Below are 16,821 nucleotides of genomic sequence, written 5' to 3' on the forward strand. Positions count from 1 at the left end.
GTCTCTCATGAATGTTGTAACATGCTTTTGGATGTTTTCCGCGGTCTTTCAATGCTTTCTTTTCAGCTCCACCTCCAGTCGGGGAAACAAAATAAGTCGCACGGAGCCAAGTCGGGACTGTAAGGGGGCTGGGGGACTACCGGGATGGTGCTCCGGACCAGGAAGTTGGTAACGATGAAGAACGTGTGGCTGGGGGTATTGTTTTAAGAAGAACATGCTGTAAGCATTGACAGACTAAGTGTTCCAATACTTGCTATTTATATCGTTCAGAAACCTTCTTTTATCGGAAAGTCAGTCTTGGAACGAATAATTAACCATTTACCTTGATGTAATATCCGTCATCAAAAAGGAAAAAACCTTGTTCTGTCTGGTTTGTGTCACAATTCACTGATCTGAAGGAGTAACTTAGGGGATAACTCTAGGGAAGCGATTTCCGCGGAAAAAGGTCACGTTTCTTGAGGGGGGGGGGGGGATGCGATACGGAGCGTGCTGAATGGAGATCGCGCAAGACTAAACAAACGTTGACCTCCCTTCCTCCAAGGCGGCGTCTCTCTCTCTCCGTCGTTAGCTGCTGACGTCGCACTTCCTCCTTCCCAGCGGCGGGCTGTTGAGGCGGGTGTGGAGGGGTAGGTGTGGGTTGGGTTTGCATGGAGGGGTGCGTGATTTTTGGGGGCATGAGGAGAAGGAGGAGGCCAGGAGAGACGAGGATGGCCATCAAGGGAGGTGCGGGCCAGTGGAAATAGGGCTTCCAGTCCTCGTTTACCCATCATCCGCGATCACAACCTTCAGGTAATCGACAACTGCATGAAAAGAAAACGCTCAAAATATTCGGGAAAGAGCAATTTTGCTGAGATGTGAAACTATCTTTTTCAGGCTAGAGGAAGTGAGCCCTCGAAGGGAAATAATTTGTGATGGAATGCTCTAAAAGTATCCTAAAAATTTGTTTTGTTAAACAAGGAAATAAATATGTAGGACTTCAATTTCTCCCGGCGGATGATGGCAGTGAATTCTTCTCGGGATTTCATTTCATTCTTTTCGGGGTCGGCCCTGATGACGATGGAAAAGGATTTCATCGAAACGTCGGCAGCGATGGAGATGGAGGAGATTACCCGGATGAAATCCCGAGAAGAATTCACTGCCAAGGAAATAAATAGATTAATGGCATTATTTGGCTACTGCATTGTGCAGCATTGCACATAATAGAAATGATATGGGTTAAGAAAGATTTGCTCTTCCCCGTGCTTCGGAAAATGGAAGGGAGGAATATTTTCCGTTGAACGTAGTAATGTTTTTATTACGGCCATTGGAAAACAATCTCCCATTTCATTGGCTTATTTGTGAGCGATGTAAGAGCTTTCCAAACATAACCTACGCATGCTGGTCATATATTTTGGTCTCTAAACATTGTGATGGAATGGGATGAATCTAACTTTTAAGGTTGTGAAGAAGCGTTTTATCTAGTCTAGACGTAGTAAATACTCGTTAAATGGAATAGGATATTGGAGTTTGCTGAACGAAACAAGATATTATAGTTGGATTAAATATTTACATAAATAAATAGGATGATGTAACTGTCGCTGGTAAATGACTGTGTTCTCTGCGTTATGTGCGTTTGATGATCAGGAAAGGAAATTTTTTTGTTTTAAAATGCATTACTCCAATGCAGACGAGCTAACTTCATTAATTACTGTTCTCATATTGATTCGTAATGTGATTCTTTTTCGTCTGACATTGTTAATTCAGATGATTTTGACTTGTAATCACGCTCTTTGGTAATAAAAATCACGAAATACTAGTATAAAATATTTAACAATCTTTAAGCTATAGTCTCCTTCGCCAAGCGAGCCTGTCTCCCAGGTCCTATTAAATGGGCTTTTAAGTTCTCGAAGTGAGCTATCCTCCATCACAGAAGTTATTTTTCACTCTCCAGACTACGTTTGAAATTCTGGAGGCATGACGTGTGGATCGCCCGAAAGAAATGACCAGTGTGCAAAGTTAAAACGTAGGCTTCTTTTTAAAAGCTTATTTCTTTTGTTGAAATTAGCATCGTGAGCGTGGCGGAGAACATGAGGAACATGGGGATTCTTGATCGGCATTATGGAATTTAAGAGACTTGGCTATTAATTTTGGAAAAATGAAACCTCAAATTCGCAGTGGAAGCGTGCGGCGGCAGTTTCTTTGATGTTGTACTCCATGACACCGACAAGTGCGAACTGAGCGAAGTGCATTGCCGAAGCGTTATATATATATACGGCGTTGTCGTAAGGGAGATGGCATTCAACTGTTTCTTAGACTTAATGCTCGTAGTTTAAAATTGGCAATTAAACACTAAAATAAAATGTAAAAAAACTCACAAAATTCCGGTCTCGAGGAAAAGCCTAATTTTGTAAGCAAGCATAAAAAACTTCGGCAAATGAAAGGTAATACCGTAATTTGTAAATGGAGAACTATCAAGAACTACGGGCCATTCGTAAATGTCTGGGTAATATACAGGTCTTAGTTTTCGACTGCGTCCGTTTAGATACGAGGGCAGGCTGAAAACTAATACTTACATGCTTGTAGACCACAAACAAAATGACCTTCAGCAGCACTCCTGGTGGCAGGTGGAAGTAACATACCCCTCAACATGTATGCGCAGGTTTGAGGTCTTTTTATTCATCCAGTGCATTTCGAGAAGCGGAAGTATGGAAACTTGTTCTAGTGCTATGTCAAAGCGAGTCAAACAGCGTGCTGTTATCGCATTTTGAACTGCTGAAAGAGAGACTCCTACTGACATTCATTTATGTCATCACATCGGCATCAAACTGACATCATTTAAGGGCTGAATATGGTGACAATGTTGTTGATAGACCTACTGTCAATCGACATCCGTCTTCGCCCCAGGAGAAAAAGTTCAAAAGACAACAATCCGCTAAAAAACTTCTTTTGACTGTTATCCTCAATGCTGAGTTTATGTGACCGATTTTCTGGGACGAGGGGCAACGGTAAATTATTCTCTCAGGATAGACAGACCCTAAAACACTTTCGCAAGACTTTTAAGAGTTTCGCAAACCTTATTGGAATATCTAAGGTAGAAGTTTTTCGTGTTTAAGGCAGCCTGGCGCCAATAATCTTGGAACATGAGAACAGAACGCTCGTCCACACACCTCGCGCGCAACTGGAGAGGCTCTGCGAAACCTGAAATTTGAATCGAATCCACACCCTCCTTATTCCACCGAATTTTTTCCTCAACTCAAGAAACACCTCAAAGGTAATCATTACACCTCGGACGCTGAGATGAAGGCAGCTGTGTCAAGTCCGGGATTCGAGAAAAGTCGGAAGAGTTTTTAGTGACGGAATGAAAAAACCTGTTACACGATGGGAGAAATGTGTTAGCCTTAACCGTGACTATGTTGAAAATACTTATATGATTTTGAAACTTAATAATTGTGCTTTAATTTACTATTCACCCGATCTTGATACTTGTTTTTGTTCGCGCTCTTTAATGTGAGCATTAATTTTCAGCCTTCCCTCGTTATGTCATTGAATTCTTCTCGGCAGAAAATCTTTTATTCAAATTACGAGTCATTTAAAAAATGTTTACTTATTCTATTCTAGATCTAGAGCGCCTTTCAAAGGTGAGGCTATTATGGTTAGCAGATCTCGAACATGTCTTTGTAGTACTTACAACCGGTGTTGTTATAATCCATTTTTCTTCAATAATTTGAAATCAGCGAGGATCGGATATGGCCATAGCTGTCGATTAACCTTGAATTGACGAGACAACTTTCGAGGCCGGCGAATAACCTAAGGGAATTGTTGCTTATGGTTGATAATTTTTGAGAGATGGAAAGTTTTCTGTAACAATACTTGTTGGTGATGATTATTGAGGGAGTCACGAGGGAAATCTCCTCCTCCTAACACTAGGGCATACGTGTTTTCTTTAAAATTTATAAAAAATAAAAGAAAATAGAATTTAAAAAATAAAATAAGTAAAAAAATGGAATAAAAAGAGAACTGAATCGAGAATTATCAATCAAATGTGGTACTCCACTACCATCGGGGCGATCAATATTAAACCTCTCTACCAGGGAGCAATAGAGCACTGATACCCTATCACTCCATATCATCAGTAGTCCTCAACCGTGTCCAGAGAATGTGCGTCGATGCAAATGCAGGCGATTTTTCCGACGAATTCTCTTCAGTGGAGTAACTTTTTTGCTGATTGTGCTTCGCTTACTTCGTTCAAGATAGTGCCGTCCCGCGTGTCGCACTTACGTCCCGATTTATTTGGTCCTAAATCCAATCCGGTCGCATTAAGCGGCCGTCCATTTGCGTGCTCATCGGCGGATGTCGGGAATAAATCTTTAAGGGCTGGGGACAGCGAGAGTTAACTCCTCGGCTTCGGGCTGTGGGGGCAGGACGAACGCGGACCGGGTCTGAGGAGGCCGTCTCCGGACGGAGGAAAGCTTGATCGACGCCCGCTCTTAATTCCTCATTCGAATCAGTGACGTTAATAAGCACAGGCCGGCGTCACGTTGCTCGCAGATGGTGCGGTCTTCGGCTCGGATAATGAACCGCTCTCCGCCGCTCCTTCAGGCAATCTCAGTAATGTTTCTACTCTGTTCAGCAATCACTATCTTCATCTTGTATGCATGTTATTGCTCCAAGACACAAATGCATTTATGTATGTTGTCCTACTTATACGCTTAATCAACTCCATACATCCATGTAAATAAGGTATCGTACGGAAACGCTTTGCTTAGGCTTATAACCTATCTTTTTTTTACACGAAAACCGATATTTATTTCGTAATTGACGGTATTATTGAAATGGAATGGAGATCTTCAAGAAGGTTTTGGGGGTGTTCACGTCGTATTGCAGTCAACGGCTGATATCAAAAGATGTCATGTGTGTGTATTTCATGAGCATACATTCTTTCTCTGAAATGGCTGCATTATTCGCCGGCCCTGATTATTTATACTGCTTGACATTTTAAATTGAAGCAATTCGACGAAATTATTAGACTTGAACAAGTTTTTGTATAAGGAAAAAGGAACCTGGCAGAAGACGACCACGAACTTGCCCGCTATATCGTTCTCGCGTTTGGGCATTGTTTATTATTTTTATTAATTATTATTATTTATATTATTTATTATTATTTATTATTATTTATTATTATTTATTATTATTTATTATTATTTATTATTATTTATTGTTATTTATTATTATTTATTATTATTTATTATTATTTATTATTATTTATTATTATTTATTATTATTTATTATTATTTATTATTATTTATTATTATTTATTATTATTTATTATTATTTATTATTATTTATTATTATTATTTATTATTATTTATTATTATTATTTATTATTATTATTTATTATTATTATTTATTATTATTATTTATTATTATTATTTATTATTATTATTTATTATTATTATTTATTATTATTATTTATTATTATTATTTATTATTATTATTTATTATTATTATTTATTATTATTATTTATTATTATTATTTATTATTATTATTTATTATTATTATTTATTATTATTATTTATTATTATTATTTATTATTATTATTTATTATTATTATTTATTATTATTATTTATTATTATTATCTATTATTATTATCTATTATTATTATCTATTATTATTATCTATTATTATTATTATTATTATTATTTATTCATTTAAGAATTACGTTGCAATTATGCGATTGCCTGGTGGCAACATTCAAGTTTGGTCAAAGATCACTCTTAAAAAAGAAAAATACACACATACACGCACTAGAAAAACAGGTAGGAGACAAAATATTCTTACATGCAATGACACTTCAATGCAGCAGCAGAATGAAATAAATTAATATTTTGGAATCGAGTCATTATAGGTTTGTAGTAATATCAATTATTTGCTCATAGTATTTCTATTAGGACTTTGGGTCAGTAAAAAGTGTTTATCCCGTTGGGATATTATTGTTATTCTTTTATCGTATTTTTAAATACTACGAGGGTCATCCGGAAAGTAGTACCCGTTCGTGAAATAAAAACACAAAAGTAAATATTAACAAACATAAAAAATTTTATTTGAAAGAGGATGCTTTAAACTACTTCTCAACATAATCTCCAAGCAAATTAAGGCATTTGTCATAACGTGTGACAAGTTTCTGTATTCCTGCTGCATAGTCCTTCGCCGCCAGCTCATTGAGATACGCGAGGGACCCATCTTGCACAAATATTTGCATAATGCAGATGGTGTTTAACAATTTCATGAACAATTGTTCGAGAAACATTGGGAAAATGCTCACAGATGTCATCAATTGTGACGCGCCGATCGTTCCTCACGAATTCGTCAACTGAGCTCACCAGTTGGTCTGTAATGACAGACGGTCTCCCCGAACGCTCATCGTCGTGTGTGTTCCCCCTCCCCATGTTGAAGTTGCGACACCACCGCCGAACAGACGACTCGTCCATTACATTGTCTCCATACACCTCCTTTAATTGGCGATGAATATCACATGGGCGAACGTTTCTTGCATTGAGGAATTTAATCACTGCCCTCACTTCACAACTGGCGGCGTTCTCAATTTTTTTAAACATTGTAAACAATCACAGAAACAACACAGGCAATGCTAGCGTCACGCAACTTGGCTCAGAGAAGGCAGACAAGCCACTGAAGCTATCTGACCTCGTCCAGCGGCTACTCGCGTCGTCAGCACTTCATGCGGCACGAACGGGTACTACTTTCCGGATGACCCTCGTAATTTCGATCCCATGCGGCATGAATACTGTTTTGCAATTGTAACAGTACCAACATTATCAGTGCTGGCAACGTATTTTTTAACCTATATTGGTTAAAAGGAATACGCAAGTATCCTAAATTTTAATGTTTATTTATATTCCGAGTCTTTCGTTTTCTAGTGATCCAACAATTTACTGACCGCACATGGGAGAGCGACCGGAAAGTTTTGGTATTGTCATCCCAAAGGTAAATCATTAACTTAAACAAATTAACGGCATCTGGCGTCGCTTTGTGGAATTGATTCCTGTTAAGTAACCACATCACTCGCTGGGTTTTCCACTCGGCACTTTAAACACACTTAATTCAATCCCCTGGTGGTGTTCCACCGAAGCAGAAATCCTGGTCGCACAAAGTTATACGTAATGTGGGCAAACAAGTGAACGTTGCGCTTATTTAACATCGATATCACTGATTGTGTGTGATGACGCCCCATGGAAGCCTCATTATTTCTCCTCGTCAATGAAAGGATGATGAGAGAGCAGAGGTTCTAACAATTTAAAGTCCAATTAATATGAACTGTTGCTTGGATGCAAGCTCGTATGCCTGCTGGTTATTGCCTAGTGTTTTTTTCTGCCCGTTTAGGTATGGTTTTGAAGGGCAAGGAGATTGGCACTTTTTTCTAAGTCCCGACAAACAGAACACTAAACACCTGAAAGCCCTGCGCTATAGTAAGCCCTTCCTCAACTCGTACTTCCTGCCTCCCTTCATTCCATCTCCCACCCGCCAAATATTTCCTTTCCTCACTATATAAAGGGTACCAACGCTTACCAGCATTCTTCACCCTCTATTACCGTCTTCATTACTCCGTCATCTGTCAATGCAATCTCCTGTAATCACTTCTCACGCTTTTTTTCTACCAACTAAATTATTTTAAATTTCTCCTAACTACGCTTCTTTTTTTCCTCTCTATCAGTTTTTTCCATCCTCCCGCACGCCCACTTGACAAAATCCTCCAATCTATGGTTATATCCTGTCTTAGGAGACCAAGTTTTCGAGCCATACAAAAATGAGTCTCCTATTTCAGTCTTCGCCTAAGTTTCCTGTCGCCAAATCCATCTGTTTGTAAAAACTTCTGTGCGTAACGAAATTTTTCTTTTGCTGTCCTTATTACTTTCCCTAACTTCTTATAAAACAATTCCTCATTAAGTGAGGTATGGTACTTACCTACCTTTTCATGGGACTCCACTTATAGACGTTTTAGCCTCCCTAATTCGTGAGGAACTCGTTACCTCCGTTTTATTGGTTGATTCTAAGAGACCCACTTATTACCACAGTGAAACTACACCCTCTTCCCTACTTACCCTACCCTGCTCTACTCGCGACCTCGGTCAGGTTTGCATGTCGGCAACGTTTAGTTGTAGAAAATCATGTATGGAAGCCACTGAGCCGCATTTACCGATGTATTTCGAGGCGAGTGATCTTCGTCGGGCACGTTACCGAAGGAAGAAGGCTCGTGGTATTGCCCAGCAATAACTCATGCCCCACCAATAACCCGGGTGGAGGGAGGAGATGTCAGTCGGTTAAGACGAGCCTCGACAATCTTTGCGTGAAATGAACTATTGAATTCCATTCGGAGGGTCGCCGGCGTTAGCTGGCGATTTGCTTTTTTAATTTCTCTCTTTTTAAATTGCGATTTAAACGATTAATTGAGTCTGTGGTACTGGCCCTAGGATTTTTTTACCGCTCCAACTGCCCACTATCGGATCTGAAATAATCCGCTTGATTAATCGCTCGGCCTAATATTAGAGATAGGGGAATTAAACGACAGAGAGCTCATTGGGTGTGGAGGCAGGGGAATGAAGCTAGGGAATGGGGAAGGGGCCGGCGCTAATCTTCCGAGGATGGAGCCGGGGGCGCCTACATGTCTTCTGTTTTCGTCCTTTGTGTGTGTTCCTATCCCTTTTCCTTATATCTGTTTCTATATAAATAAATGTATATATATATATATACATATGTGTATATATATATATATATATATATATATATATATATATATATATATATATATATATATATATATATCGATTGTACGGAAACACTCACACGAGCAGCACAATACTGGGACGGCACAGTAGAACACAAATAGAATAGCAACATTTAAAAGGACACTCACACGGTAAATTGTTCGAGCTTTCGGCCTTCTTCAAGTAAGACTCATATATATGATTTAGAAGCACTCGCAAGAGCAATATAACATTTATATGGCACAACTGAACCAAAAATAAAATAGATAACACGCAAAAGGACATTCACATTGTGGATTGTTTGAGCTTTCGGCCTTCTTTGAGGCCTTCTTCGGGTCAGACACAATGTATATATTACATATATATATATATATATATATATATATATATATATATATATATATATGTGTGTGTGTGTGTATATATATGTGTGTGTGTGTATATATATGTATGTATACATATATATAAAAATATGTATATATAATTATATATATATATATATATATATATATATATATTCAGGGTCGCGGTAGTCCAGTGCGTAGAGCGTTGGACTGCTGACCGGAGGGTCCCGGGTTCGATTCCCGGGCAAGGCACTCTGGGTACCTGCAGCTCCACCCAAGCTGAAGTGATTTTTCGGGTACCAGGTCTTCCATAACCGGCACAGGGAAAGGAACTGGCCCCCCTACCCTGATGTGTGAATTTTCACACGCCGTATAGGGCTTAGTACTGAGTGATCTCTACCATCACCTACTAAACCGACCTTTGGGTTGATTACTGTGTTTATGGTTTATAGTTTATATATATATATATATATATATATATATATATATATATATATATATATTCACACACAATTATTAAAATGCGAATATTTGTAATGACTTCTTTATGATCATCAAGTTACTATGACTTACTCCACGCTGCAAACCAATCCGAATTCAACGTAAAGTTCCTTATGTTATCGTATATCTGTAGTTTTTATCCATCCAAAACCTACCTTGACCGATAAATACCATTAGCGATAATATCCTATCAATAGAAGGGCTTGGACGGTCCCAAACGACTAATGCTATGTACTTAATATGTATCGTATGGGTCTCTTCTTGTTTGTCCCATATTTCGAACTTTTTTCTACGGTTCTTCATGTATCTTTGCGTTTTTTCTTCTTTTTTCGGGATGCTGTTTAAATATCGTTTTTCTTCCTTCCTCTCCCACGGTAACATGTCCACTTCGCCATACAATCATCGTGCCAATATCCTCCTCACCCACTTCTTCTACCTTCTTCGGATTTTCCCTGATGAAGTTGCCTCTCAACTCAACTCTTAGTATGCAAAGTGTGCTGTGATGTCCTAAGGCAACCTTCACGGGTGGATTGGCAAAGAAGATGACTCCAGCGCAATGTAGTTGTAGGATGCCATGAATTGAAACGAGTGAACCGGATTCGCAGTCGCCCCCAAGTAGTAGTATTTCCTCCCCCACACAGGAGGGCACTATTTGATTTATTCTCAATACTAACTTGTGCTATTTAGTTCATGGTCTTCGTGTTTGTAGGAAACTTTCCATTGAGTTTCTCGGGCATAAAGGGGATAAGGTAATAAATTTGATGCCACGACCTTGAATTTCACTCGAAACCGAATGGCCGTAAAACTATCGAATCAAGTCCCACGACTTTCTTTTGAATGTGGAAGTAGTAGTAGAAGTAGGATCAGTCGAAACGTTTTCTACACTGCGGAACGGAGGATTGGTGCGGTGCACACCTTAGCTCAATTGAAGGGGAGGAATTCTGGAAGTGGTTAGTTCAGCGCCCAGTCGGCAGGAGTTGAATCGCATTCTAGGTTCACTTGGAAGGCTGCACCGTCGTGTGTGCGTTGTTCATGTATAATTGCAACGATTCGCCTGTGCTCGAGCTCAAGAAGTAGACCGAATGCTGGTTGGATTGCTTGGAGTAGCATTTGTCCACGCTTGGTGTCTACCTTGCCGCAGGGTGGTCACTCAGTCGAGGAAAAGGGCCGATTTTTTTCTCATACAATCTGGAATATCATATGCAAATCGCGATCTTTCCCCACCTTCTCGCTTAATCCCAGTCGAGTAACCGCCAAAAATTTGTCATCCGTCGTTCCTTCAGGAATAACATTCTCCCAAACGTCTGACCTTCATCAAGTAGCAAGGGTTGCCCGGTGAAGGTCGTAGTCTTTAGTCCATGCATGAACTTGCGCTTCCTTGACTCATTCCCTTCGCGTCATCTTCGAGAAAATCCATTTCATCCGCATGCTTAAGTGGTGCGGTTTTGATACGATTTCTTGAGCTTCAAGGTGGCGTTCGGATCCCTTACGGCGTATCGGCAGTTGTTTCTAGGCGCTCCAATCTTCCCCGTCTCGTGGCTCCTTCATTGCTCGTATTTCAACCTCGGTTCCCCTCAACCCCGATATTTAATTTTGAAATGAATTTCACATGAGAATAGGTTTAAGAAAAAAGTAACGCATCTTCCCCCACTGTCGCCAAAGTCGGGATGAGAGGAGGGTGAGGGGGTTGGGCATTGAGATCGCCCCTCCTTCCTCACATAGTATGAGGAGATTGGAGCAGGGCGGCGGGCAGAGTCCAGAGGGGTACATTGCCTGTGGAGGGGGGAGGTGGTCACTGTGTGATGGACGAGATCCAAAGTGTCCGGGTGCGGAGGGAGGGCGGTTTCTTAGTTAATGGGCGGTGGGGAGGAGGGCGCCCTTACCCCGCCTCCCCCACCTCGAGTAGTCTCCCTGGAGATGTTATCTCAGACATGGGAATATGAGAGCAGAGTCTGTGGTAGCAGTAGGAGGAGAGAGAAAGGATTGAGAGGTCTGCGTATCGTGTCGCGTGGTCAGTCGAGTCTTGTGTGACGGTCGAGTGAGAGGTTGAAACCCCATAGAGAGAGAAAGACGACGGATCTTTCGTCGCCCCTCGCAACATCGTTCTGCTATCATCCGGAGGCTTACTTCCCAGTGGTCAGCCATCAGCCTTCATCATCCGCCATTCATTTTCTTCACTCGGTCTACCAATCGCGAGAGCGCTTCCCCTGTTGGTCTTCTAGACGGCGACTCCGGCACCCGGTCGCTGTCGTTCTTACTTTGTCCCTTCGGCGACGACCTAGCCTCTTTGGCAGCGGCGAAGGCGGCCCGTTTCTCCCGCGGCGCCCTCTTCCTCTCGCCCCCACGGGCCATACCTTTATTCCCTCGAGTCGCCACCGGAGATTCGGACGCGAACTGAGAGGAACTCGTACCGGGAGATACAATGGATGCGGCTGTCGCCGCCACCCTGGGCGGCCCACCGTCGCCCGCCCCGCTCGTACTCTGGAGCGCCTTCGCCCTACTCTGTGCCGCACAGAACCCGCTGATACGCGAGGACCACCATAATCAAACCACACGGGAACAAGGTAACGTAAGAATTGAACTAAATTATCGCAACCCACATCGTAACCAATACACTTATACACTCTCCGTTGTGTGGGTGGACTAACCATACACAACCTTATATTGTGCTATAAAATTAATTTTCCTTAATCTCTGTATACTTCCATTCTCCTTTCATTTTGTCCAACATTCCATATCCAATTTCTGCCCCTTCCTTGTTTGCCCAACATTCTCCCGTCGATTACAGTCTTCTACATTCCATTACCGATCAATATGCTTTTCATCAATTTTTCTTGCCTCCTCATGATTACTCCCAACAATCCCCTCTCCTCCCCCGCGTAGCCTAGCATTTCCTCATTTATTTTTCTTTCTGTTCACTTCAAATTCTCCATCCTTCTCCTCTCCAACACTTCCAAAGCCTCCAATCTACGCCGATCATCCTGCTACAATGACCATGTTTCCGTGCCGTTCAAAACCACAGTCCATTTCAATGTTTTAAAGACTTTTCTTGACATCCTTACTCAACGTCCTTGTCGTCAATTTGTTTCCAGTGAAAGCCTCTTTGCCTAACGAATCTCTTCTCCTTATGTCCCAACTACTTTGGCCATTATTGTCCTTAACACTTCCGATGTAGGTAAACTGTTCCACTTGTTCTGGTTTATGAACTACTATTTTGATAGTCAGCTTAGCCTTTCTCTTCCTGAAAAAGCACATAACTTTTTTACGAGGTCGTCTTTACCTTTTTAAGCCGTATTTACATTTATTCTCATCACATACCAATCGCACTCACTCCCCAATACACTTAGCCGAGTTTGCAACCCCTTCGCCGATTTGCAAACTAAAGCTTGATCATCCGCAAAATTAAAAAAATAATGAATTGAAGTGACTGTCTCGGTATTAATAATACAATAACGAAATAAACACTTCATTAACGCAAAGTAGTAAACAGAAATACTTTAAGAAAATAAAAATATATTATTACGAACCTATAACAGCTTGATTCCAAATTGTATATAAATTCATTCTTCTGCTGCAATGCCCATCAAGGATTATAGTTGCAAGTAATTTTTTACGTAAGAAATATATCAATTAGCTTTCTTCTTACTCGATAACCACATAATATCTCTTGGTGTGCATTTACTTGCATGCCATATCAAGGCGTACATTTAATCAGCGATAATCTATGAATATGGAAGTTAAAAATTTGAATGAACGAAGTTCGAAGAAGGTCTTGAATTATTACTTGCTAGTCTACCCTTTTGGACGGACATGACTGATCAAGGTTGCAACTCTTAACCTTGCCTACCAAGACACCCCGACACTCCACACTACAATGAATCCTCCCCATGAACCACAATCTTGACATGGTGGAAGTGCCTGTGCGCTCCGATGACCCCTAGAGCTGTGCTGGTGAGAGCAAAGATCTCCTGGTGGGGTCACCCATTCCATATAGGTTGAATGGTAGGAGGCAGACGAAAGATAGTCTTCACAGCGTCTGGCCCAAGAGGGGAAGTCATTTAAGTGATATTGTCACGTTAAGAACAACATTGAGGTATGCAGCGGGAAAATGCCTCAATTACGAGTATTCATCCCAAAAAACGTAATGGGCACAATTTATGATGGAAATGGAAGCAGGGGAAGACAGTTGGGCATGTTTTACGGAATAAAGAGAGCAGTAGGTAGATTTTAAGAATGGGTTATAGGATTGGCTTATTGTAATAAAACTTAAACATAAAGTGTTTTGTTTGGTGGAGCGAAATGTAACGGAGCTTAGGCATTGAATCAATCAAAGACCTACTTCGATTAGCCTTAGCTTACAAATCTGGTAATGGACAGAGAGAAAAAAATGAGTGCATATGATTAATTCGTCATGGTTACTCTGAACTTGGAAAGATAACAGTTCCTGTCAGTCGGTGATAACAGTTTGAGAATGCATGGGATGAAATTAAATTGAGATGCGATGAGTAATTTCAAGTGAGATACCCTTAAAACTTTTAACCTTTAACTTTTAAATCGAAATCACTTTTCATCTTTTCGGAAAGTGAGTGATTGCTTTAAGTGTTTGCTGCTACGTGTATTTTTAAATGAGTACATGTGATTGTTGCCATCCCATTCCTTTATCTCGGCCTCGGATACGACCTTGGCGGTTAAGACTCGTCCTTTAAAGTTCGAAGTTTGCATATGTATCACTCGAGACGATGCGATTGTTCTTTCCGCTGCTTTAGGGTGCCAAGCGGGTACGGAGCACCGTCGAATTTGGCGGAAATTAGATACAAGAAGTGAAGTTTCAGCGAAGGACATGCAGAGTTTTAATGCAGAATAACGCAGAACAACGCTGCACCCTCAAAGAGCTCATTTCCGCGGATCCGATTTTTCGCCGCACTGCACGAATACTCCTTCATATAAACGGCCGTAACTAATCAACGGAAGAAGATATCACCAAAGTAGTTGAAGGCGGTTATTCGGGAAGTTTCCGCGGACACAATGCCTTCAAGCGAATTAAAAAAAAATAACTAACTGGAGGCGCGCTATTAGAAAAATTGGGGAACCTTTCGAACAGACTTGGTAGATGTTTTAGATCTTGAGTCACAGGCTCCGCTGGAAATATGCGCTCGATGTGCACACTCGCGTTGTTCTCGCTGGTACGAGGCCCGAGGGCTCCGGGCGGGAGTAGATACGTATTGGACTCCATTTTGAGTGATTCATCTCTCGGCAAAATGCTTTGCAAGCTGAATAAAAAAATCATGCAGCGTAAGCCCCGTGACGATTATTTCAATCGGCGCACATGCCTGATACGGGAGAGAGGGGGGGAGCACTAAAAGTCTGGTGATATAGTTTTTCCCAATAATGGAATTCCTTTTCTTTTTATTTTGAAACAGCGCGGGCCCGTTATTTTTAAATTAATTCATAGTCATGTTTCCATGATTTAACTCCGGGATTTCAATAGGAGTGCGCGATATAAGGTCTTCGGAATACGTTATGACCATTTCCCGAAGAATCTGCATTTATGTATCTGATAGGTCAATCGTGGAAACACTAACCTTGTATTTTTTTATATTGTCATTAATGGGTGCGCGAACCAAATAGATTTTGGTCAAATTCGACCCACCGAAAGTTACAGTTTCTGAATTTTTTCAATTTTTTCGAATAATTATGAGGCATCACTTCAGTTGTCTCATTAAAATAGGAGAGAAATAAGTAATTACTGTGAGACTTGAACCATCACGAGGAAAATTGATTCATTTTTAATGTTCTGCTCACCAAGAGCCTTATTTTGCCTTCAAAATACAATTATGAAACGTCCCTCCCGTGCGGATTTTTTGTCATTTTTTTGCCCTTTTGAATGGAGTTACCTTAGAAGCTCCATTGTATCGGCATCGGCTCATTCTCCTTATTAACAGGGTAGTTATGTATCCATTCCACCACGGAACAAAATATATTTCTGGGAAATTGCGTTTTTAAAGACCAACTGGGAGAAGATCTCGAGACTAAGCCTTTATTCTTCCTTGTAATTGCGCAAAGGAAAACTTAAAGTAGACTGGAGAAATGCGCAACCTTACTGTTGCTGAAGTAATTTATTATCATATGGAGAAAGTTATTTGCTGACCGCATCTGTGTTTTAAAGCCTTTCAAGGCTGCAGATTTGATCCTGCCAATGCCTCGAATGCTGAGTAAGGCTTGTCCTTTTGATAAAAACGCTGTGCAGTACAAAATGAGATTATTACTCCGGAGCCGACGGATTTCTCCCGTGTTTTGTTTTTCACGCGCGGCACAGCAGTGGGGCGCAGGGTTGTATAGATGGTCGTGTTTATTTTTGGGTGAAATTCATATTATGGAGTATCTTCTACAATATAACCCCTCGTTACACATTTACAAGATTACACGTAAATGTGTGTTTAAATAAATTCCACAATGTACACATTAATAGCAATAAACTTAGTACATACAATCTCTTAGATCTAACATGCAGCAACACAATACATTAGTTGAAATCGGGTTAGGGGGCATTTAGGGTTCGTCGCCCATTTTTTTCGTGTCTGGCGAGAAACAATGCGTGGAGGCCACGCCCTCATGTGCCCCTCTCATCCCTGATTGGAGTGGTCACACGTGTCTCCCCATTCTTTGTCCTCTTAAATCATTCGCGCACTGAAGCGCAGGGCCGGCTTCGATTTGGCGGCATTTCCGGTAGAGGAATGGTGCCTTCGACCGGTGATCGAGACCATCAATCGGTGTGTAGCGAAGAAGGTAATGGGATAATCTCTGTACGTGCAAAGGAGACAATCGAATGGGCAAAGATTTTCGGACGCCTGTTTACATGTACAATTGACTCGGAGTTGCAAATTTCCTTGGATATTCGCTGTTATCCCCCAACACGTGTCTTGGCTCTTCCATGAGCAGTACATTATGTTATTGAGAATTGAGCACCCGGAGGTACGCGCTCCAGCTTTTCTTTTGAATTTTGCGCGCAAACGCTTTCGTTTTGTTTTTGTTGAGGCCAGTGTAAATTGAATTAAATAATTTTTATTCCGGCGAACTATCCCTAGTCTTCTACCCAAATGTATAGTTGCTATTTAGGTTCAAATGCACTGATTTGGGCAGCGAACTCCTTAAATATTAAAAGATAATCAAGGGAATTTTTTACTATACCCACGAAACGACTTAGAGTATTTTCAG

General features: G+C 40.8%; 1 protein-coding gene across 3 annotated transcripts in view; it reads left to right on the forward strand.

The window, feature by feature from the left end:
* Positions 1–16,821, forward strand: part of LpR1 (Lipophorin receptor 1) — a 413,076-nt gene that overhangs the window by 345,690 nt on the left and 50,565 nt on the right. Inside the window, exon 1 of one of the 3 annotated variants that reach the window (XM_071598205.1) lies at positions 11,622–12,170. The exons of the other annotated variants lie outside the window; for them this stretch is intronic. Coding sequence (XP_071454306.1) covers positions 12,029–12,170 — 142 coding nt within the window. The 5' untranslated portion in view covers positions 11,622–12,028. Of the gene's footprint in view, positions 1–11,621; positions 12,171–16,821 lie in introns of those variants that run through there. 3 annotated transcript variants of the gene reach the window in all.

This window comes from Hetaerina americana, unplaced genomic scaffold, assembly GCF_022747635.1.
Source record: "Hetaerina americana unplaced genomic scaffold, ioHetAmer1.1.p SCAF_10, whole genome shotgun sequence".
Classification (NCBI taxonomy): domain Eukaryota; kingdom Metazoa; phylum Arthropoda; class Insecta; order Odonata; family Calopterygidae; genus Hetaerina; species Hetaerina americana.